The sequence below is a fragment of the Macaca nemestrina genome, chromosome 15, assembly GCF_043159975.1.
Source record: "Macaca nemestrina isolate mMacNem1 chromosome 15, mMacNem.hap1, whole genome shotgun sequence".
NCBI lineage: Eukaryota > Metazoa > Chordata > Mammalia > Primates > Cercopithecidae > Macaca > Macaca nemestrina.
In genome coordinates, this window is record NC_092139.1 from 104924347 (window position 1) to 104948933 (window position 24587).

The window sequence follows — 24587 nt, forward strand, 5'->3', positions numbered from 1 at the left end:
CCTCAGACTGGGGACTCAGGACAGAGGTCAGGGAGAGGGGCCAGGTTTGAGAGTCACGCCCAGGGCCAGGAGTGGTCACTAGGGTCTTAAACCCCCAGGATTCTGGCCTCCACCCCTGACTCTCCCTGTCCTGCCCCTGCCACCCCACAGAAGCTGAAGGATGAGATCGCAGATGTGTTTGCCCAAATCGACTGCTTCGAGAGCGCGGAGGAGAGGTGAGGGGTGTGGGTGGGGACCCCCAGAAACTGCCAGGGTTGCTTCCCAAGGATGTCATACACCTTGAATGAGCAGGGGCCACCCCCGACCCCTGGGCCTGGTGATATCAAGGATTGGCCCGGGAGTAGGAGGCAGCAATGAGACCGGAACATGGTGACCCAGGCCCCATCCCAGCCTGGGTCCCTGCTTCCAGGCTGACCCTCTCTTGAGAGACACTGCGTCCTCCCCTCCCCCAACCCAAAGTCTCTCCTGACCCACTGTGGTCCAGCCCTGGATGATCACTGGCCACATTCATCCTGGGATGGGCGAGGAGAAGGGAAGCTCAGCCCCAAGGGCAAAGACAAGGAAGCTCAGGGCCCCACGAGGACAGGAGCCTGGCCCCACCCCACCCGTCTCACCACTAACCCGGAGCCGGCCACTCCCACCGCCTCTATGGAAAATTCTCACTGTTTTGTGACCTGGGACAGATCCTGTCCCTCTCTGGGTCTCAGTTTCCCCATTTGTGCAACAAGAAGGTTGGTTGCTACACGGTCTCCTAGGGTCCCAGGGCCTAGGAATTTCCCCTCCTGCACCTGCCACCCGTTAGGTCTCCACCTGTCCAGCCTCCTCCCCTCCCCCAGCAACACATGCACACAGACACACACACACACATGCACACATACACACAAGTGGCCGTTTCTCCAGCTCCCCTGTTCCAGCCACAACAATAACAAATAACACACGTACGCCTCACTGTTTTAGGTGCTTTAACCTCTCAACAACGCTGGGAGGCAGGTGGTGTCACCTCCATTTTATAGATGAGGAAACTGAGGCCCAGAGAGAGGAAATGACTCCACCAAAGCAGCCCATCTCGGATTCGCATCCAGGAGCCTGGCTCTGGCGCCTGCGCGCTCAGCCCTTGCTCCTCCCCCGGTTTCTTGCACAGGGCCCCTCCTCCGCGGCAGCTCCGGGGTCCTGAGAGATGCTAAATGCCCGTGCTGGGCCCATCAGAGGAGTCAGCTGCAGAGTTCTGGGAGGAGCCAGGCCTTGCACTTCTCTCTCCCCGCTAGATGGTTCCCAGGCAGGACCTGGGGGCCCCACTTGGAGGTCCCTAGAGCGTATGGGCTCCTGCTGAGGCAAGGGTCCTTGGGGAGTGGAGAGGGTAATTCAGGGTCCTGGTGCAGCCTAAGCTGACGTCCTCATGTCCACAGCCGGATGGCCCAGAAGGAGAAGGAGCTGTGCACTGGACGCAAGAAGTTCAACATGGACCCTGCAAAGGTAGGCGGCTGTGGAGGGCCCAGGCCACAGGGTATGGGGACTGCATGGGAGCACCTGGCTGGTGTCCTCTCACTCCCCTCGGCGACAAGACCCCTTTCCACAGGAGGAAGCTGGGCCCAGCAGAGCTGAGCATCTTGTCCAGTGCCCCATGGCCAGCTGTGGCTGGGGGCCCCGTCTACTCTAAGGCATAAGCGCCCCGGAGCAGGAGGAGCCAGGAGCATGGAGGAGGCCATGATATCCATGCACTTGGCCTAGTCCCTTCCTCACTCCAGGCCTCCATTTCCTTCTCCATGAATGTGGCTTGGGACAGTGGAGCCCTTGGATCTGGGGCTCAGGCTCCAGAAGCAACTTCCAGCCCTGGGCTCAGGGAAGGCCAGTCCTGTGGTCCCACCACCCACTCCTCTGCTAGCAGGAGCAGCAGCTCAGGGCTGGGTTACTTCGCTCCCCCACACCACTCCCAAGCCCCCTGGCCTCAGAGCAACCCCAGCCCCACCCCTCACCCCGCCAGGTAGCAGCTGGGCTTCCTTTTCTGAAAGGACAGAGACAGAAGGAAACCGCAGGCAGATACACCGAGGTGGAGTCAGGGCAGCCAGCAGAGAGCACCAAGCTGGGGTCCCTGGAAATTTCTCTCTCTGGCTTAGAAGGCTCCCTGTCAGCATCACAGGCCCAAAGTGTTATAACCATTCACCTCTCATGGCCATAGACCTTTGGACTCCTGCTCCCATCCACAGAGACCCCTGCAGGCTCACACTCTCACCACACCCAGCACCCGGGGTGTCCTCTGCATCCTCTGCCTGTCACTCGGCCCTCGTGGCCCGTGCCCACCTTCCAGCAGTGGAACACAGAGGAATCTTCATGGAGAGCCAGAGACCCTAACCTCCAACTCCTAAAACTAGGATGACAAACTCTGAGTGCCTGGGTGGTGAGGAGACATGTTTGTGATATTGTCAAATCCGAAAAGCAGATTTAAATGCAACAGGCATGGTCTGAGCCCATTTTCATACAGAAAGGGGAGGAAGGTCACCACAATGGAAGCTGTCTGCCTCCGAGCGGTAAGGCCCAGGCAATTTCCTCCCCTTTGGATTGAGCTGGTTTTTTCTAAGTTTTATACAATAGACATAGATTACTTGTGTGAAAGAATGAAACGCTATTTTTAAATAATATGAGTTTTAGGGGAACAAAAGAAATGGCTGAATCATTGAATCTCAGAATTACAAATTCCTAGAATCACTGAAGCATATAATCAAAGAATGTCAGACTGAAGGGGACCCTGGGGAGTACCTGGCATGAACCTGGTTCATGGCAGGAAGGGTGACTTTCTTTTTTTTTTTTTTTTGAGGCGGAGTCTCGCTCTGTCCTCCAGGCTGGAGTGCAGTGGCCGGATCTTAGCTCACTGCAAGCTCCGCCTCCCGGGTTCACGCCATTCTCCTGCCTCAGCCTCCCGAGTAGCTGGGACTACAGGCGCCCGCCACCTCGCCCGGCTAGTTTTTTGTATTTTTTTTAATAGAGACGGGGTTTCACCGTGTTAGCCAGGATGATCTCGATCTCCTGACCTCGTGATCCGCCCATCTCGGCCTCCCAAAGTGCTTGGATTACAGGCTTGAGCCACCGCGCCCGGCCTGAATTTCTTTGCACACCTCCAGTGATGGGGAACTCACCACCTCACAAAGGCAGCTCCTGTGAAGGAGGAGATCACAACTTCCCAGAACAGACTGTGCCAACACCAGAATGCCAGGCTCCAGGGCTCTGGCCACGGGAGCTCCTTCCTCCCTTCCCCCTCCCAGGCCTGCTTCCGTGCAGCAGCTTCTCTGTACCCCCTCCAGGGTATCCAGTATTTCATTGAGCACAAGCTGCTGACCCCCGACATCCAGGACATCGCACGGTTCCTGTATAAAGGCGAGGGCCTCAACAAGACAGCCATTGGTACCTACTTGGGGGAGAGGTAAGAAGGAGTGGAGCCTAAGGGAGGCAGGAAATGAAGGTGTGCAGGTGTGTACAGGTGTGTGAATGTACAGGTGAGAGGATGAGTTATGTTAGGAAAGTCATTACTCCTAGGGCTTGAGGGGCTCAGGGATCATCCCCTCCAGATTCTGAGTCAAAGCCTGACTGCCTTCATTCATTTAGTAATGTATTCAACAAATACATGTTGCTTAGGGTCTACGGCATTCCAGGCACCATCCTAAGCCCTGGGTGTACACCAGTGAATAAGACAGACAAAACTCTCATCCTCAGAGGTCCACACTAATGGGAGAGACAGGTCTCAATAGATGCAAAATATGTTAGAGAATGATAAGCTCTGTGGAATACAAATCAAGCAGGGAAAGGAAGTCAGAAATGCCGGGGACCGGCCAGGCATGGTGGCTCACACCTGTAATCCCAGCACTTTGGGAGGCCGAGGCGGTGGATCACGAGGTCAGGAGTTCGAGACCAGGCTGGCCAACATGGTGAAACCCCCGTCTCTACTAAGAATACAAAAATTAGCCAGATGTGGTGGCGGGTGCCTGTAGTCCCAGATACTCAGGAGGCTGAAGTAGGGGAATCGCTTGAACCTGGGAGTCAGAGGTTGCAGTGAACTAAGATCGTGCCATTGCACTCCAGCCTGGGCAACAGATGGAGACTGAGACTCCATCTCGGAAAAGAAAGAAAGAAAGAGAGAGAGAGAGAGAGAGAGAGGAAAGAAGACACTCTGGGGACCATAGGTTGGGGGCCGTGATTTAGAATAATGTGGGCAGGAAGCGTCTCATGGAGAAGGTGACATTTGACCAAATCAGTACAGACAAGTGGAGGAGGAGCAGTCCAGGAGCAGCAAGGGCAAAGGCCCTGGGGTCAGAAACAGGCTCAAGAATCTAGGCTGGATGGGAGGAGAGAGGGAGGATATAGTGGATGAGGAGGTGAGGATCTGTGAGAGGGCTCTGGGCAAAGGACTGGTCTGAGGGGCGGTCAAGGGGATAGGGGTGAAGCTGGACCAGGGAGTCAACAGCCCTCTCCCCAGCTCCCAAGGACACCCCTCCCTCCTGGGGTGAGCAGGGCATGCAGATGGTGAGAAGGGCAACTTCCTGCTTCAGGAGCTGAGGAGAGGGAGGAGATGGGGGAGGTCAGTTTCTCTCCCTTGTACAGATGAAGAAGCTGGGACTGGGAAGGTCAAGTGGCTTCTGCGAGGTCGCCAGGTGGGAAGTTATAGGAAATGAGGAAGGCCTGGACGGAGGGCAGGCCGCTGCAAAGCCAGGGCTCCCCTCCCGGGCCAGACCAGCGCTGGTGAAGAGTGAAGGTGTGTGTTTCTTCGTGGGAGGACAAGGGTGTGCCCTCGGGGTGTGATACGGGTGGGACAGATGTGAACACACCAGATGGCAGCTGGACCCCAGAAGGACAGATGTGTCTCTCCTCTCCCTCCCCTACTTCAACCCCCTCCAGGAGGTGGGGGCCAGCCAGTATCCGAGTGTGTCTCACCCTCCCTTCCGCCCCCTCCCCAGGGACCCTGTCAACCTGCAGGTCCTCCAGGCCTTCGTGGACTGCCATGAGTTCGCCAACCTCAACCTCGTCCAGGCCCTCAGGTGAGTAGTCCTGGAGCAGGGTCCCGGCCCTCAAGACTGGCACAGCCCCAGTGGCTGGGGGTGTCGCGATCCACACAGCTAACAGCACAAAGGGTTGGGAGCAAAGAAGAGGAGGCGAGGGACAAGAATGACAAGAATGATAGTATTACCTCACAGAGCTGAGGTGGACCGCCTGGGAAAGGGCCTAGTTCCTTGCGAATGCTGCCTTCTTGCTACGTTAGAATTCTATCACGCCCGTATTTAATCATTCTAATCATTATTACTTTATTACGGTCATTCTCCTACTTTTTGGATTAGTGCATGTTTTATTTATTTTACAAGACTGCTTGGTAGGTATTCCATTTATTATTACTTATTAGCTTCTAATTAGGGTACCGTTGTTGGTACTCATTTTTACAACTACAGAGGCAGTACAATTATCAGTTTGAAGCACACTCTTGAGCCAGACTATACAATTTAAATGCCAGCTCTGCTGCTCACCCCCATGTGACGTCGAGCAAGCCATACACACGCACAAAATACAAAAATTAGACAGGCATGGTGGCAGGCATCTGTAATCCCAGCTGCTCAGGAGGCTGAGGTGCCTGTAATCCCAGCTACTCGGGAGGCTGAGGCAGGAGAATCACCAGAACCCAGGAGGTGGAGGTTGCAGTGAGCCAAGATCACGCCACTGCACTCCAGCCTGGGCAACAGAGTGAGGCTCTGTCTCACAAAAAATAAAAAGTAAACCTCCCTGTGCCTCAGTTTCCTCATCCGTAGAATGGGGATAATAATAGTACCAACTTCATAGGGTTGTGAAGACTAAATGAGCAGAGGTTTAGAATTGGTCCACAGTAAGTGTTTAGTAAGTCTTGATGCTGCTCGAAAACTCAGATTCCGAGAAGGGGCATCTGATCTGGGCTTTGGAGGGTGACTAGGAGTTTACAATACAGAGAAGGAAGAAGCCATCACCATCCAGTGTTCTCTAACTCCCAGCTCTTTAAGGGAGAGGGGTGGGTGACTTGGGAGTCTCCCATATTCATTCTTTCATTCATTCATTCACATATTCATTCATTCATTCACTTATTTACTGAGCCGTTGCTAGGGGCCCAGGACCGTGTGAAGCCCACCAGGAAAGTGAGAGATACAGGCCCAGTTCCCACCCTCAGAGAACTTAGCTTGAAGCTGTGGAAACCACAAACTTCCAGAGCTAGAGGGAAGTCGAGGTTCCAAGAAAGGGAGCCCTAGCAAGGGGAAACCCCGCCTCACCCCTCCTCGACTGTGTCCCACAGCCAGATCTCAGAGCCCAAAGGCCAGGTGTGGGGAACCACAGACCCCAGGCCAGGCAAAGGCCGCCTTTCCAGCTGAGGCAGACTGGGCTGCCGTCAGTGCTGGGATTCAGATGTGCAGAGCGGGGCGTGTGCTTAGTTCCGTATTCTGCAAGAAAAGGCATTTCTTGGCTACCGCCCGCGTGCTTGGGACTCCCTGGTGCCAATCCCACTTCCCTGTGAGCCCAGATGACAGTTGCAGATTCCCCCATTTACAGGATACAGAGACTAAACCTGAGAGAGACAGGGCAGCTTGTCTGGGGCCCCTGAGAGTCCCCCACCCACTCCACTGCCCGTGGCCCTGTTTCTCCCCCAGGCAGTTCCTGTGGAGCTTCCGGCTGCCGGGTGAGGCCCAGAAGATAGACCGGATGATGGAGGCCTTTGCCACTCGATACTGCCTCTGCAACCCCGGCGTCTTCCAGTCCACAGGTGCCAGGAGGGGAGTGGGACCCAGGGTTCTAGGACCTCTTCATCATTGCCAGGCATAGATTTCGCAGACCCCCTCAAGCTTCCCCCAAGTACCCAGATCCTGGCAGCCCAGACCCCTTCATGATCCCTCGCTGAGCACCAACTTCATTGCTGCTGGGTGCTTGTCTGACAGAGCTGCCTTGAGACACAGTTCTTAGGAGAGGAGGCAGGAGATGATAGCACAGGATGCTAAGGCTAAGGCAGCAGCACCCCTGTCTGAGGGCAGGAGTAGGGCAATCAGCATGTCCAAGATGGCTTCTCAGAGACAGTGAGGTCTGAATGGGGTTTTGAAGGATGAATAGGAGTTTTCCAGGAGGTTAAGCGGAGAAAGGGCCTTTTTGGCAGGAGTTGCAGTAGGAACAAAGGCCCAGAAGCATGAAACGGCCTGGGCAGGGTGTAGGGGCAAAAAGGGGCATAGAAGGAGATCCACAAAGGTCAGTCCTCCATAGCCCTCTCTCCCAAGGCTAACCCAATGCCCATGTGAAGACATCCAGAGGACAGGGTGGGTGAGGGACCATCAAGGCCAACTTGTCCTGGCCTCTTCTCTGGATCTAGTTATCATAACAACAATAACCAACCCTGTATATTGAGTAATCCCTATACACTGAGTGCTTTACACAGGCAAAATCACTCAATCATTTTTTTATTTTTTATTTTATTTTATTTTATTTTATTTTGAGAGACAGAGTCTCTCTCTTTTACCCAGGCTGGAGTGCAATGGCATGATCTCAGCTCACTGCAACCTGCACCTCCCAGGTTCATGCAATTCTCCTGCCTCAGCCTCCCAAGTAGCTGGGATTATAGGTGCCCACCACCATGCCTGGCTAATTTTTTGTATTTTTAGTAGAGACGGGGTTTCACCATGTTGGACAGGCTGGTCTCGAACTCCTGACCTCAGGTGATCCGCCCACCCCGGCCTCCCGAAGTGTTGGGATTACAGGCATGAGCCACCACACCCGGCCAAAGTCACTCAATCCATACATCCACCGTTTGAGGTCAGTAGTCTTCTCATCCCTCCCTGACGTATGGAATATAGCTTCAGAGAGATGAAATGACTTGTCTGCGAGCACGCTGTCTCCTGGCTGTGTCCATGGACAAACCCTCCAGCACATTTGCTCTACTTTGTGGTTAGATCTTCACTTAGTGTTTGCTTGTTTATTATCTGTCACAAGTCTAAACATCCTGCAAGGGCAGGGACCCTATCAGACTCATCATCAATGACTCCCAGGCCCACAGCACAGAGTATGTACTCAATAAATAGTTGTGGGTAGGAAAGAAGGCATCTTAAAGCACCAGATTTGAATCACGGTCCAATTACTTCTTAATTTTGTTGGGCATATAGCTTAACCTCCTGTACCTCGGTTTCCTCATCTGTAGAGTGGAAGTAACAACAGGACTTGCCTTATAGGTTGGGCATGGGGATGTGAGAGCTTAGCACAGGGCAAGCACCAACAATGCTCGGTGCCACTGCCATCAGAGATAGAATCATTGATGTTCCAGAACAGGCAGTTACTTCAAAGATTAACCTCTGAATGTCAAGGATGGGGAAGCTGAAGGTCAGGGAGGTCAAGTACTTCCCAAGGTCAACCAGAGAGTTGGAGACGCAGCTGAACTTCCCTGGCTCTGGATCCGGGGCCCAAATACTTGACAAAAGACCCCGTCAGAGTAGCAATCACCTCCCTCCCCAGCCAACAGCCCAGCCCTCCCTCCTGAGCACTTGAAAGTCTGAATAATGGGAGAGGCGCTGAGGCTCAGGAGGAAGGCCAGCAAGATTACAGAGCAGCAGTGGCTCAGCCCTGAACAGCGCTGCTAACAATGAGTGTTCTCTGGGTTCCGAGAGGCAGAGAATAGAGTGGGAAGGGGGCTGAAAGGGCTCTGCGGGGAGGAAGCCCCGAGCTGAACGAGAAGGAGGATTGAAGTGGAGAGGAGGGAAGGAAGGGCAGGCCTGGCAGGGGGTCCAGCAGGAGCTGAAGCGTGGAGGTGGGAAGGGACTCAGAAGGAGAGGCTGAGGATAGTTTAAGAGGGGGTGGGGACCAGCAAGAGTGGGAGGGGAGGGGAGGCTGGGCCTCAAAGCCTAAGTCAGGGGGACAAGGTGGACCTTCGGGGACTTGCCATGGCAGATTCTGGGCCCTAGAAGGGGCTGGGGCAGAGGCAGGGAGAGTGGCCAGGGCCAGAACTGTGACCGCTCTCCCCTCCGCAGACACCTGCTACGTGCTGTCCTTCTCCATCATCATGCTCAACACCAGCCTCCACAACCCCAACGTCCGGGACAGGCCGCCTTTTGAGCGCTTTGTGTCCATGAACCGCGGCATCAACAATGGTAGTGACCTGCCTGAGGACCAGCTGCGGGTGAGAGAGGCGCAGCCCACCCAGCCCGGCCTGGGGAATCCAGGAGGGACCTGTCCTTAGTGGACGGCCCAGGAGGGGCTCCTCTGAGATAGACAGCCTCCAGTGGGGACTCTGCTGATGTGGCCCACCCAGGCTATTACAGTCTTGAGAGGCACCGTCACAAAGCACGTTGGTGCTGAAACTCACCTGCCCAAGAGAGGCCCCCATTTTGAGAAGCATGTCCGAGATAGACCACCCAGGAGGTCCACCCACATTTAAGCCTTTGGGGGACTCTGGGCAGCCATTGTTCACATCTTCCCAAAAGGGTACCTCACACAGCCCAGGTCTACTTATTAGAATAGAGATTCTTAGACGCTCAGCGTGTCAGGCCTGGAAACCCTCAGTCTCTGCTCTAAGCCCTCTGTCCTTTAGAGAGGAGGAAACTGAGGTCTCCCACAAGGCCCTACTTGAGCTGGGGAGCCCAGCAGGCACCAAACCTCCAGTTGCTTCCTCAAATAGCCTGCACCCCTGCCACACCATGCCAGGCTCCGCGCCCAGCACAGGGGCCACAGGGATGAATCAACCACATGTGCTGCTCTGACCAAGTTCAGGGTCTGGTGGGAGGACCAGACACATGTGAATTACAAGGCTGCATGATTCATGCCGTGCTGGCTGTGGGGAGGGAGCTCTGGAGACGCAGATCTGCTGTCACTGCGGCTGTCATTGCTCTGGGGGCAGGAAAGGGTGCCATCCTGGAAGTCTCCACAGAGGAGGTGACTTCTGAACTGGGCCTTGAAGGTTACATGGGAGCTTCCCAAAGAAGCTGGGAAATGAGATTTCATAAAGAAGAAGTGGCCAGAATGGAGCCGTGTCCTGGTTGGGGAAGGAGAGGTGTCCAGTGTGGCCGAGGTGTGGTATATATGCACAGTAGTGGGTGACAGGGTGGGGCCAGAGTGTCCAGGGCTTCCAATGACAGCCTCAGGAGTTTGCCTATTTCCTCCGGGCCACAGGGAGCCAGGGGGAATTTACAAGAACAGGAAGGAGAGATTCAGAGCCTGGCTTAGGAAACATGAATGGACAAGTTCACTTCAAGGACTGGAGATGCTCCAGAGTCCCATGAGCTTCAATCTCCTCCATGGTCAGAGTCCAGCAGGGGAGGGGCGGAGGGGGCGTGAACACCACGTCCCAGCTCGGCACCGAGTATACCTATACCTCCTGCCTCCAAGGCTGGGGTGGATCCTGGATCTGGAATGATTCCGGTGCCCCCTCGGTGTTTGAGAACTGCCTCACCCTTAACCCACCTCTTGCTTGGTCCCAAGAGGAGAAAGGGCATCAGAGAGGAGCCACTGCACAGCATGAGAGCGTGAAAGCTGGTTGGAGCTCAGGTCTATACCCTTCTTCCCCATTTGCCTGCTAGGTGACCTTGGGCAATGACTCACTGGAGTCAAAGCCACTATCCCCTCTGCCAGGAGAGTGGGGATAATAATATCTGCCACGGGGAGTAACTGTTTTAAATGTTACGGGCAGAGCCTGTGCCAGGTCTATGATACCTGCCCCCTGCATGGCTCCCCAGCTAAAGCAGGGCCTGTGGCTTATGTCACTATTAAAAATAATTAATAATGAAAAAAGCCCCAGCACTTAGTAAAATGCCTGAAACATTTTAAAAGGCATTTGAACATTGGTGACTCATTTCATCTGGGGTCCTCGTGGTGCTATGCGGGCACACCTTGTCTGGCAGGGAATGAGTTAATTACCTCCCAGCACTGGTCCTGCCGCTCTCCCAGGTGCCACATTATTGCCTCCAGCTCCCAGTGAGCCCTCTTCAGCATCTCCCTCCTTAGCTGTTTTTCCCAATTCCAGCCTTTTGTTAATAACAATGCACCACATTTGTATGGAACTTGTAAGTTTCTTCTCACCAGGCTTTGGGGTCTATTATCTCAATTTAGCTACAAAATCTGCCCAGGAGGCCTAGGAAGCCCTTATTATCCTCTTTGGCAGCCCAGAGAGGCAGACACAGACTAGGGGAAAGAACAGAGCACCAGAGTCAGAACCACCTCCAGCCCCGGCTACCCCACTTTCTGGTTGTGTGACCTTGGGAAAGTGGCTTGACCTCTGTGAGCCCCAGTTCATAGGATTAGTGCAGAAGTGTAAGGTGTTCAGCCAAGTGCCTGGTGTAGTTGGAGTGGCTACTCAATCCTGAAGCTTCCCACACAGGCAGCTGCGTGGATTTGGGGATCCTCTTGCCTTCTGCCTGGGCCTCATTTTCCCCATATATGAAGCAAGGATTCAGTTTTAAGTACCTTCAGACAGTCCAAGGTCACCACTTGGCAGAAGGATTCTCCAATTTGGGCCCGTTAAGTGAGGAGGACACACAATGCTTTTAAGTGACCCAATTTGCAAAATTAAGTCTACATAGATATGACCCAAAGAGAGGTCACTCCAAGGGTACACAGACCACAAGGATGAACAGCTGGGAAAGGCTGTGGAGAGGTGCACAGTGGTAGTTGGGGGACAGGAGGGTTGAACCACCCTTGCTCTGGCCATCCAGATGGGGCAGGGGGCAGAGTTCCCAAGAAGCTCAGGGCAAAGGCACAGTGTTCAGACTCACAGGGATGGGAGGTCAAATCCCAGCTCTGCCCTTACGTCTGTGTGACCTTGGACGTGAGCCTCAGTTTCCTCATCTGCAAAGTGGGCTGATGATGCTGGCTTCATATCGTTTTCTGAGAAGCTGTCAGGCGCCTGGCACTCAGCAGGCCTTGAGAAAAGCTAGAAGAGGAACCACCCACCCTGAGGGCTGTGGGAGGGGGAGCTATGGTGGAGGAGGCACAGGGGATGAGGGGACAAAGAACTCCACTCTCTGATATCAAAGTTGGAGAAACTGAGGCCCAGACAGGGTAACAGTCTCCCAGTTTCGGGCATCTTCTGCCATAGGCAGCCCTGCACCTCCTGGGTCCTTGCCCAGACCCCTCGGTCAGAATGGACTGTGGACTGGGCACAGTGCTAAGTACTTTATGTTCGTATTAAGTCATCCCATCCCCAGTTTACAGCAGAGGACACTGAGCTCCATGAGAGGTAGCTGGCCAGAGGTCTCATAGTTGGAGTCCTGATTGGAACCCATGACTGACTTCAGAGCCTATCCCTCTGCAGAGGCCATAAGGCAAGACTTGGGGATGGAGGACTTGGCTGTGCTTTCCAGCTACCAGTTACTTCCTAGCTAGGGGAATCTTAATTCATGTCACTGAAAAGATCAGAGATCGATCTGCCTTCAGAAATGTTGGCTTCAGGCTCAGCTAGATCCAGGTGCCCAGTGACATCAGGGCCTGATCCAGTTGCCCCATCTCTCAACAACCCCCTCCTCTGTGTTAATTTCTCTCTTAAACCAGCTCTGCCCAGGAGTGGCAGAGATGGCCTGGCCTTCCTGTGCCCTCACAGTCCTCCTCCTCAGCGGTTTCAGCTAAAGTCCCAGGATTAATGCTTATTGGCTGGCTTGGGCCTGAACTGAACTCCCTGAACCGCGGCTAGCAGAATGAAATGCTCTAATCAGCCAGATGTGAGTCATTCACCCCCTCCTGGAGCCTGGGGCTGGGGACTTGTGGGTGTCAACACTGCCGAGTGACCTGAACAGAACAGAGAGGAGCAGACACCCCAGAGGGAAACTGGGGAGGTGGGGGTGGAGGGACACTGAGTCAGCGGGGCCACTGGAAGGAGGAGGCCCTTGCATTTCTGCACATCCACCCAGCTGGGAGAAAACAGCTGGGCCCAGGGGTTTGGCGGCAGTGCGTGCAGGGTGTTTTCTTGCAGAAGAGGTTGGTGTTTACAGGGGACAGGAAATGTGGGTGGACTCAGCCGTTTTCTTTGCGGGGGCAGAATGCACAGGCTGATACAGTGACCGCAGAAGCTGCTGGGTCCCCCTGTGGGTTTTGTGGCGGTCAAGACCCCCTGTGTACCCCCCTGCAGAGCTCCTTGGGCTTGCAAATATCTGTCTGTGCTGACAGCTTTGTTGATGGGGCCTTCCTGTTTCAGGCCCTTGTTCAACCAGCCAGTGCCACCTGGGAATTCCCGGGGATGCATGTAGGGGATCCCCAGAGAGAAACTGGTGCCCGCTCTTCCCCACCCCCATAGCCCCACAGCCAGACTGAGCCCAGGGAAGCCACTCCCAGCCCCAGCCCTGACTCTGGACCCCTGAGCTCTGAGGTCAGAAAAGACCTTAAAGAACCAGCAAGCCCCATTTCTAAAACTTTGAGAGAATCAGACGGTATTTGGGAGAATTTTCATTTAAAATCTCAAAGAAAGCATCTGAATAGAAACATCTGAGCAGCAGCACACACAAACACAGCGAAAGGAAATGATTTCATCCTCTGAGACAACACTGCGCTTGCTTTTAATATGCAGAAATGGACAGTTTAGACTGGTTCTCCAAACACTTGGAAATCTAGGCAGGTTGCTCATAGAACGCAGTATCTCATGGTAGGAGATTCAAAGCACACGGGGTGATCTGGCACCAGCAGCCAGCCACACCTTGCCCACAGGGAACTTGCAGACCTGGCTTACTTACTTCCAGTGACATACTTACTTCCAGTGACAAAGAGCTCATTACTCTATAAGGCTGCTCTCACACATGTCACCAGCTCTTACTGCCTGAAAGGCTTCCATGGAGAACTGCAGTCTGCTTTCTGGGAGCTCCCCAGACCCTACCCTGGCCCATCCAGAATAGGTCTGCTTAGGAGAGGGGTTTCTGAGAGTCACAGCCAGCATCCCACCCTGGGCTCTCCCTCAGCTGGGCCTCTCAACATGAAGTGGCCTATATCCTCCTCCCTGGTGGCTCCTCAGTGGCCCCTCAACTCAGGGACGTCCCTGCTGCTACACCTAAGCAAGAGAGGGCCCTCCTCCCATGGCTTTTGCCAAGGTTGCTGTGCCCCAGAGACAGAGAGACAGAGAGAGAATACATGTGTTTGTGTGTGTCTGTGTCTGTGTGTGTAAGCATGCATGTGTGCGTGAGCATGCATGTATATATGTGTGCATGTATATTGTGAGTGTGCGTGCATGTATGTGTAAGAGTGCATGTATGTGTGCGCAAGCATGCATGTGTGTGAGCATGCATGTATATAAGTGTGCATGTATGTGTGTAAGTGTGCATGTGTGTACATGTATGTGTGAGTGTGTATGTATATGTGTGTATGTGTGTGCATAACCATGCATGTATATGTGTGAGCATGCATGTATATGTGTGCATATGTGTGAGAGCGTGCACGCACGTGTAAGTATGCATGTATATGTGTGAGCATGCATATGTGTGTGTGTACTTGCGTGTGAATATGCATGCATGTGTGTGAGTGTGCACTTGTGTGTGAGTATGCATGCATGTGTGCGCATGTGTGTGCATGCATACAAGTGTGCATGTGTGTAAGCGTGCATGTGTGTGCATGTGTGAGTGTGCATGTATGTGTGAGCATACATTTATATAAGTGTGCATGCATGTGTGTGAACGTGCCCGCATGTGCATGTGTGTGTGAGCATGCATGTTTGTATATGTATGTGTTTGAGGGGCTGAGCCCTGCTCACCTGCCCTGCAGTAGCACAGAGGGAAGCATGACGGGGGTGGCGGGGAGGCAAGGCCAGGCCCGGGCTGAATGAAGGGAACCAGAGAGGGGCTCACCAAGAAAAGCCTAGGGGCCACAATAAACTAACAGGTGAGGAAAGAGTATGCCTGCAGGTGAGTGACCTGCTCAAGGCCACACACGCCAGGCCAGGCCTAGACCTTGGACTCGGGCGGACTCACAGCCAGGTCTTTCTCTCCATTCTCTTGGGGCAGAACCTCTTCGACAGCATCAAGAGTGAGCCCTTCTCCATCCCTGAGGACGACGGCAATGACCTCACTCACACCTTCTTCAACCCAGACCGGGAGGGCTGGCTGCTCAAGCTGGGTGAGAGGCCAACAGACACACGTCGTCGCATGCACATTCACGCACACGCGGGCACACATTGTCACACACACACTCGTGCACGCGTGGGCACACATCGTCACACGCACACTGATACACGCGTGAGCACACGTCGTTGCATGCACACTTATGCACGCACAGACACACGACTGACACGAGGCTCACATGCATCCTGGGGGATGGAGTTGGACAGCCTCCAGGTCTCCTGGCCCCCAGTGCAGCCGTCTGCCTGCCCCATCCATCCGTCTGTCCTGAGAATGAAGGGAGCCAGTGGAGGGGGCTGAGCTGTAAGCCGGGCAAGAGGCAGACAGACTCACTGACAAACGCTTCAGCTGCAGTTCTGTTTCTCTCTCCCCAAAGGAATGGGGAGAGAAGTCATAGCAAGAAGTACCATTTGTTCAGAACCTACTGAGCTCAGGCAAGGTGCTGGTCCCCCCTGCAGCCGAACAGTAAAGTCAGGGATCTGCCTGAGGCCACACAGCCAGCCAGGGGCAGATTTGAGGGGGCAGAGGGTTAGGCGTCCCTAAGGAAGGGAGGAAGGATGACAGGATGTGGCTTAGAGGGAGGCTCCTTTCAAGCTGACTGGGGGCAGGGAGGACCTGCACCCTGCAGAGGGCAGCTGGGGTGGGTGCTGCAGTAACAGTGGCTGCACAGTCCAGCAGGGGAACCCCAGTGCCCGGCTGTCTGCCCCTGCCTCCCACACACACTTCCTGAAGCGTTTCTAGCAGGGACAGCCCAGCCGGGGACGGCACCTCCAGGGCAGGTGAGGACAGGTGCCTCCCGTTGAAGCAGAGGTCTCAACCTGGCTCACCTCCAGCAACGCTGAGCCCTCCAGAACCTCCTGTCTACCAAGCCCTGTGCCAGTCCTGCCCAGTGCCCCCAGGAGCCCCCAAGTCCTCTGACTCTCCACACCACACCCCAGTCCATCCTCCTCCAGAGCACTTGGCCTCCCATCCTGCCCCAGCCACGTGCTGTCTGCCCCTGAGAAGCTCTATGTCATAAATCCTAACTCAGATGGGAGAGGGGGTCTCAGAGTCACACAGCCCTGGGCCCAAATCCCAGCTCCTTCACCCAAGTGCTGACGGGCAGGTTCTTCAGCCTCAGTTTCTGTAGCTGTAAGATGGGAAGAATGATCTTTGGGAGGGTTAAATGTGCAGCAAAATGGCCAAGAGTTGGGCTCTGGTACTAGGACCCTGGGGTTCGAATCCCAGTTCTGCTGCTGAACCGTGGGCAGGCAATTTTACCTCTCCATGACTGTTTCCTCGTCTGTAAAATGGCGTTAACAATGGTCCTCTCTTCATACATGGTTATGAGGATTAATAAGTAATATTTTTTAAAACCTCTAGAGCAGTGCCTGGCAAATGAAGGATGAAATGCTTAGCACTAGCACAGTGCCAGGCAGGGATCAAGCTAAGGAATGAAGCAATGGAACATGGTAGCCAGCCAGGAAGATCATTCCTAGGACCTGATCACGGAGGCCACCCAAACGCCAGCTCAAGTAGCTCCAGGGAAGCCTGGGGGTGACAGGAGCCACTAAGGTTCTTGTCTGAGAAAGGGATAGATGTGGGGGAAGGTGTGGATGAGGGTTAGGGCACTCAGCTGGGGGTCCAGGGGAAAGCATCCGAGGCCCTGCCCTTCCCTGGGGGAGGTGTCAGTGACCCAGGAGGAGGACTGACCAGCTTGCTACATTGGCCTTGCGCAGGGGGCCGCGTGAAGACGTGGAAACGGCGCTGGTTCATCCTGACTGACAACTGCCTGTACTACTTCGAGTTCACTGCTGTGAGCAGGGGTCCCCTGGGCCTTCCCCTGCCCCCGCCTCTCCCCGCACGACTCCCTTCCCAACGCCCGCTGAGCAGTCGACTAACACAGCTTTGGATCCTTTGAGATCACTCAGTTCCCCTCCACGCCCATTTTACAGATGGGGAAAACGGGTACACTGAGGAGGGACGGGCCAAGGTCCTAGGCAGAGCCCAGGCTTAAAGCTGGGCCTCCTAACTTCCAGCCAGAGCTCTTCACATGCTGCTTCTAACTTCCATCTCCCCGTGGCTGGACAGTCTCGGAAGACGAGCATGCTCCTCTTTGAGTCTGGGGAACCCCACACATTCACGCCCTGCCTTGGGCCTCAGGGTTCCACTTCCTGACCCTGACCTTCCTTCCCCTTTCCCTGTAGGACAAGGAGCCACGGGGAATCATACCCCTTGAGAACCTCTCCGTGCAGAAGGTGGATGACCCCAAGAAGCCAGTAGGTGTTCAGGCTGGGGGGCTCAGAGGCTGGAGTCACTGGGAAATTTCCTAAACAGAATGTGGGGAGAGGGCCTGAGGCTGGGCTCTCCAGGAAGCCAGGCTGTGTCCCTCACACCTTCCCTATGGCTCAGGGCCGCCTTCTCTCCCTCCTGGGCCCATGGACAGTGGGAAAAGATCAATGTCGGTCCAAGGACGTGGTTGTCCCCTGTTGTCCCACACAGCCGGACTGGCTGGATGGCCCTGCGTAAGCACCACGCCATTCAGAACCTCAGTGAGCCCACGTGTCACATAGAGACGTTAGGGAGGATGGCAGATTCAAGAGCCTGGCACAGAGAGAGTGCTCAGTGTGGGAGGAGCAGCTCCTGCCCCTTCGCCTGTCACAGGGCTGTCACACTGATCAGGGACACCAGCGTCTGAGCCTCCTGGAGAGCTCACCCAGCCTCCCTCTCTTCCCACCCCTGCCTGGCCACCTCTCCACAGTTCTGCCTGGAGCTCTACAACCCCAGCTGCCGAGGCCAGAAAATCAAGGCCTGCAAGACCGACGGTGACGGCAGGGTGGTGGAGGGCAAGCACGAGTCGTACCGGATCTCAGCCACCAGTGCCGAGGAGCGTGACCAGTGGATCGAGGCCATCCGGTAAGGGGTGCCCAGGTCTGGGGATGGCTTTCCATCACCTTCCAGAAGGCCCTGCTTCTTCTGGGCCTTGCTTCCTTTTCTGTAAAGGGGGCTAACTCCAGTCTCTCCCTCCTGTTTCTGGCCAGCAAACCCCTTCCTTCCACCCGTATTCCATGGGCACTTTCTGTGTGCCCGGGACCAGGCCAGGCCCCAGGACACAGGGAAGGGAGAGACCCACTGCATGGGGTTGGTGGGAGAATAGAGCAGAGTTGCACATAAAACTCTTGCCCCGCCCTTGCCTGGCACATGGTGAGTGCTCTTGTTGGCTTCACTATCCAAAGTGGCCTGGGAAGGACCTGGTGGAGGTAGAGGGACGGGCTTTCCAGATAAACTTCCAGGTAAAAGGACCCGTGTGGGCAATCAGCAGGCAGGCAACCTGCACAGCATCCCGGAGTCCAAATGAGGCTAAGCATTATGGGAGCTGAAACTGCTGAGCATGGCAAAGCCACAGCCACTGTGGTGAAGAGCTTCGGTTTCTCCTGGGGCACTGAGGAGCCATAGACTGATAAATAGGGAGGGGTGGCTGGGTGAGGAAAGCCAAAGTGTAGGGACTGGTTCTGTGGTGCCACCAACAGGAGAGACACGAGGAAGATGCACCTGGTAAAGGGCAAGATGGCAAACCTACTCAAGGCTTGACTCTGAGCCAGCCCAAGACATTGGCGAGGGTGAGGCCTGGTGGCCAGAGGAAGGCAGAAGTGGTTGCTGGGCAGGGGCCGTGTCCCGGGGACTTGCAGGCTCTTTTCACCTGGGCCTTGTAGTAGAACAGCCTGTGAGGCTGCCAGGCAGACCCATTCTCACCTCCCTCTTACAGATGAGGAAACTGAGGCCCAGAGATGGGAGGGACCCGCCCAGGCCACAGAACCAGGGACAGAGCAGGGTCCAACAGGCAGGTCTGCCAGCTCCACCCCAAGCTCTTCCCATTACCTTCCGAAGGTCTACAATGGGAGCCTGGAGAGGGGCCCAGAGACATTTGGGGATAGAATTCCCAAGGCTCTCGGCTCCTGATCAGAGGCCTCACCCACTCTGGCCCTGCCCATGGGACCCTGAGCTAGGCTAGCAAGGCTGGCACAGCCCTTGCTGGGGCCATCTGGCCTTTCCCCTGCGGCAGAGCAGGCTGACGCCTCCCTGGGAGTCTCATGCCCCTGATACAAGCCCTGAGAGACCAGACCCCCTTGACAGCCAGTCCAGCCCTAAAATCTTTCCTCCCACTCTCATTCTAGAGCCAGCATCACCCGTGTCCCCTTCTATGACCTGGTCTCTACTCGGAAGAAGAAGATTGCCAGCAAGCAGTGAGATTCCTGGAGGTAGCACTGGGGTCTGGTCATCCTGAGAGTCCCATCGCCTGCAGTGCCTGGAGGTCCACCTCCCACCCCAGCACACTCTTTTGGGCCACAGACATCACTGCTCTCCCCCGTTACCTTGAGCTGACTCTAGTGGGGAAGGCAGAGCTCAGGAGGGTGGGTGGGAGCTGCAGCGGGCTGAGTCCAGCAATGAGGCCCCCTGGCCTGGGCACCGAGCTGCAAGCCCCTGCCCTATAATGCACTACAGGAAGGGGTGATGAGAGCAGCCAGAGGAAAGCCAGCCCCAGAATGCTGGATCTTCTCTTCTCTCTGGACTTCCGTGTCCTCGGCTCTGAAGGAGCTCTCTGCACTCAGATGCTGTCAGCCCTCAACGTAGGAGGAGCTGTGGGGTCCCTAAGTGCTTCTTCTCCCTGGCAAGGCTCTTCCTTTTCAGGGGTATCTCTGCCAGCCCCTCCCCTGCCCTCAGGTCGGGCTTGACCCTCTCTGCCTAAGCAGAGCTCAGCACACACACAGCTCAAACCCACGGACAGGACCGCAGGACAGAACTCCGGGAGCACTGCCCTAGGAGCCCGGACCCCACGAGCTCAGTCCCAGCTCCACCTCTGACTCGCTGTGTGCCCTCTGCCAAGTCATGCCCAGTCTCTAGTTCTTGCAAAATTGCAGTGTTTGGACTAGAAATCTCTTGGCCCCTGCTAGCCCTGTGCCCCAGCTTTCAGCTAGAGATGGCAGCCCTTGTTTACGGAGCCAGGGCAGACCCTGGATTCAAGGTTGCTGGGGAGAGAAGAGCAGTATAGACTCCACCTTCAAGGATGTTCATTTTGAGGAGAGGAGCAGGTGGGACCCTCAAGAAAATGACGGAGAACATCCCAGACAGATGGGACTCAAGCAGGATGGGTGCTATATCTAAGAAGCCAAGAAGAGAGAGTTTTGTGCACTGTGGTTACCAGGAGGGCTGCCTGGAGGCAGTGGCTGAGCCAGCAAGTAACACAGAACTAACTCATGCTTGGAGAGGCAGAGTTTTGGCCATGGCTTTCCTCTGAGACCACTGACCAGCAGTTCCATGGTGATAAGGGGCAGACCGGCAGGTCCCAGCATCTCGAGACCCTCTGCAGCAGTATCGTCAGAGTAGAGCTGATTTCTAGTACCCGAGCAGCCAGCTCTGTCTCCAGGGAGGCCTGCCTGGAGGAGGAGTCCACTAACAGGAAACACTTCTCACCCCCTCACACAGGCGCAGGGGAGCCCCTAGAGGGAAATTCCTTGGCAGGGGAGCAGGAAATGTCGCCTCTGCCCCACTGCCAGCCTGAGTAGGCGAGGAAGCAGGGGGCTCCCCCAGAAGGAACCGCAGCTTGCAAGGCGCCTCTCCTCGTCCCCACTCACCCCCACATGTGCACACCTTCCGCAGGGTCAGGATGGAGTAACTGCCTTGCAAGGTGGTGAGACTCCTGTCTCTGGAGGTCTGCAAGCACCGGGTAGTGATGTTGCACCAAACAAGGTCTGGGTTGGGCGTCTGCAGGAGGAGACCTTGTGGGACATTTGAGGACATCCACAGATTCTTGTCAGCCTGGGAACTAAGCCCTGCCGCTGTCACCTCATTGGTCCATGAAGGAGCAGCCAGGGGTGGTGGAAGGAGCACTGGGCTAGGGGTCAGGGGTCAGAGATTCTGTCCTGCCCCTGGGATACACTGGCTACTCCGTTAGTAGACTCCCTTCCCCTCTCTGGTCCTCAGCTTCCTCCATCATGGAGGGGATGGCATCATGGATTTTCTGGGCGTAAATGGCTGTTCTGAGAGTCACTCCAAAGAGAGAATAAAACTCATGATCCAACTCGTGAGTGGGCTCTGTCCTCTCTGTGACTGCGGCTGCCACCTTGACCCCACCTGGGCCCTCCACCTCCGTCCCTGTCCCAGTGGAGGAAAGGAGGGCCAGCCAGGGAAGCTGGTCACTCAGAGGGCCCTAGGACACCATCCCCGGGACATTGGCACAGGAGCCATCACCAGGGGCTGGACAGCCAATGGGGCTTCCACAAAGCAGGGGAAGGCAAGCTGGTTCTGACAAGCCCATGGAAAGGCAAAAGAACTTTCCAGCAGGCAATGCTGTCTAAAGATAGAAAGAGCCTGGGATCTTGGTATCTTGGGCAGGGGCTTGCAGCTCGTGGTAGCTCACGCCTGTTATCTCAACACCTCGGGAAGGCCGAGGTGGGAGGATCACTTGAGATCAGGAGCTCAAGACCAGCCTGGCCAACGTGGTGAAACCCCGTCTCTACTAAAAATACAAAAATTAGCAGGGTATGGTGGTGGGTGCCTGTAATCCCAGCTACTCAGGAGGCTGAGGCAGGAGAATTGCTTGAACCTAGCAGGCGGAGGTGTCACTGAGCCCAGATGGCGCCACTGTACTCCAGCCTGGGTGACAGAGCAAGACTCCATCTCAAAAGAAAAAAAAAAAAGAGCCAGGCTTGGTGGCTCACGCATGTAATCCCAGCATTTTAGGAGGCTGAGGCGGGTGGATCACCTGAAGTCAGGAGTTCAAGACCAGGCTGGCCAACCTGGGGAGACCTACTCTAAAAATACAAAAAATTAGCCAGGTGTGGTGGTGCACACCTGTAATCCCAGCTACTTGGGAGGCCAAGGCAGGAAAATAGCTTGAACCTGGGAGGCAGAAGTTGCAGTGAACCGAGATCATGCCACTGCACTCCAGCCTGGGCAACAGAGTGACACTCAAAAGAAAAGAAAAGAAGAGAAGAAAAAAGAAAGAGAAAAAGAGCCTGCTGCCATGGGAGGTGAGTAGTATGTTCCCTGTTGCTGGAGGAGTGCAAGCACTGCTGCTCCAAGGATCACTTGGCGGGTAATAGAGGAGCTTGAATTCAATAACCTTCATTTATTTGTACATCCCACAAATGTTTGTGGAGCACCTACTGTGTGCCAGGCACTGTCCCAGACACTGGTGCAACAAGGCAGAATCCTTGCCTGCATAGGACTCACATCCCTGCAGTCCTGAACACATGCTCTTCCAGAGGGGGCAGAGCAGGCAGTGGAGGGCTGGGCTGGGCTGGGCTGGGCAGAGGGCAATCCGGGGAGGCTTCTCTGAGGAGGGTGCTCGAGTGTTGGTAGCCAGGCCGGGAACAGGACATACACCTGATAATTCAGTGAGCTCACTTCATGTCTGCCCCATACAGAACTGCGAGCTCCTTGTGGGCCAGACTATGCACCTGCTCAGTGCCCAGCACACAATAGGTGCATAATAACTGCTAGTTCACCTGAAGTTAACTGATAAAAGGCCCTCTGGGTCTCAGCATCAGCAGGTGCAAATGTCCAGAGGCCTCGAGGGCTGAGAACGTTGGTGTCTCCAGGAGATGCAGGAGTACCTGGAGAGGCCACATCACAGGCCAGGAGCGTGGAGAGCTGGGCTCTGATTCGCTGGCCCCCTGAGTCTCTCCAGGGCGTCTCTGCTCACCTTCCTGCCATTCTGCCGCTCCTTGCTCTGGTCAGCAGGGGGCTCCCACCACACGTGGATAAGAGGTTTCAACGCTGCAGCCAGACTGGGTCCCAGGACTGACCGGCTATCCCTTGCAGGGATGGGATCTCTGTCCAGAGTAGAGGCCTGGCCTGGACATCCTAAAGGGGGAGGCACCTGATCTACCAGGACCCAAGGGCTCGAGCAGCCCAGTAGACACCCATGGACACAAACAAGCATGGGCCTCCCTGCCACCCGTGCTGGTCACAGTCACCCCACTGGGGCTGGCATCGGACCTGGCACTGGGAGACTCTCGTACTCTTGCTTTCTGGCTGTGGGGCCTCGAACGAGTTGCTTACCCTCTCTAGATGGGATTTTCCTCCCTGAGGGGTTGGACCAGGTGAGTTCCATGATGAAAACTTTGAACGGGGACTTCCACATGCAAAAGGGGCTCTTGAGGGTCTCAGGCACCAGTGCAACACAGCTCCTGCCCTGGGAGGGATGGCAGGGGAGGAAGATGAGCAGGTGCCATGAAAGCCATTACTGTGAGAGGGCACAGGGGTGGGGGTGGCAACGGCAAGAGCCACCCAGAGGGCCATAGTGAAGGCTCACCTCTCCCCTGTGTCTTAAACAGGTTTCCTAAGCTCTCTGAGCCTCAGGTTTCCCATCTATAAAAGGGAAATAATTAAATATATGTAAAACGCTAACAACAGCGTTGGGCAGCTCCTGGGATGTTACATGCTGCTATTATTGTTGTCACAAGGCAGACTGTGGGCATGCATTCATGCAGCTACAAAAACATGGAATTGGGGCCATTGGAGGGGGAAAGATTCATGTGAGCAGTGGGGCCATGGGGGAGATCTGGGAAGACTTCTTGGAAGAGGTGTGCTTAGGAAAGATAAGCCAAGTGGAGGCCTGAGCCTTCCAGCCAGTGGGGCCAGTAGGAGACAGGACAAGGATGCAGGTCAAGGCAAGGTATTTCTGGAACTCCCTTGGGCCCCAAACACAAGCCCCAGTGGGTCAAAAGAATGCAAGGTTGAGGGAGGCTGGGTGCCGACCGGGACTGAGCTGCGTGCACAGGGCAGGATCCTTGCAGCTCTGGGGCCGCAGCTCTGGCTGCATGAAGCTCTGAGTGGGACATCCAGTAATGTGGCTGCTGAACGGAGACATCCCAGCCTGAGGGAGGACTAACTGGGCACAGAAGGCTCTGGGTTGGAATAGACCAGGGCAGCGGGGCTTGGAGAAGGCAGAGTGGGCCCCTGCCAGGTACCTGGGGAGGAGGAGCCCCTCCATCTTGAGGCCTGGCACGCAGAGCTGCTGGGGGACAGGAGAGGGGGGCAGGCAGCCCAAGTCGAGTGGCAGGTGTGAAAGACCTGGAGAAATTGATTTATTACAGACATGAAAGGAGCTAAATATGTTTGCTGGCTCGGCAATGACGCAGGCCCTCCCCAGGGGTCTGCAAGGGTGAGCATCAAAGACAGGCCTGCTCCCACCAGGACACTGGCAGGCTCCAGCCCCTCCTTCCGGGAGGACCACCTCCTACCCCAAGTGTCCTGAGAGCCTGGCCTCTGAGGGGTACCAGAGACCCAGCCACTCACACCTGCATGCCCCCCAACTCTCCAGACTGCACCCAGAATGGCTGAAGAATGAAGCCGGAGAGTGAGACACATCTGGGTCAAAATCCTGACCTTGTCCCCAACTGCCATGTGATCCTGGCCCAGTGGCGGACCCTCTCTGGACCGCCCCACGAGTCAGCTCCACCTCCCTCCCTGTCTGGCAATGTTGTCCCATCCATTTCGGCTTCTTCCTGACAGCACAGCCTCCTCTGCCCAAGATCCACCAACCACCCT

The 24587-nt window shown here is 55.4% G+C and overlaps 1 protein-coding gene across 2 annotated transcripts in view; it reads left to right on the forward strand.

Moving 5' to 3' along the window:
• Nucleotides 1-21111, forward strand: part of LOC105464492 (cytohesin 4) — a 32732-nt gene extending 11621 nt beyond the window's left edge. Inside the window, exons 3-13 of one of the 2 annotated variants that reach the window (XM_011712458.3) lie at nucleotides 151-215; nucleotides 1407-1473; nucleotides 3297-3415; nucleotides 4944-5024; nucleotides 6648-6760; nucleotides 9000-9148; nucleotides 14940-15051; nucleotides 16772-16848; nucleotides 17240-17311; nucleotides 17794-17948; nucleotides 19208-21111. In XM_011712458.3, coding sequence (XP_011710760.2) covers nucleotides 151-215; nucleotides 1407-1473; nucleotides 3297-3415; nucleotides 4944-5024; nucleotides 6648-6760; nucleotides 9000-9148; nucleotides 14940-15051; nucleotides 16772-16848; nucleotides 17240-17311; nucleotides 17794-17948; nucleotides 19208-19280 — 1083 coding nt within the window. In that variant the 3' untranslated portion in view covers nucleotides 19281-21111. Of the gene's footprint in view, nucleotides 1-150; nucleotides 216-1406; nucleotides 1474-3296; nucleotides 3416-3890; nucleotides 4742-4943; nucleotides 5025-6647; nucleotides 6761-8999; nucleotides 9149-14939; nucleotides 15052-16771; nucleotides 16849-17239; nucleotides 17312-17793; nucleotides 17949-19207 lie in introns of those variants that run through there. The other variant, XM_071080539.1, reaches the window with a different exon arrangement.
• The last annotated feature ends 3476 nt before the right edge of the window (nucleotides 21112-24587 follow it).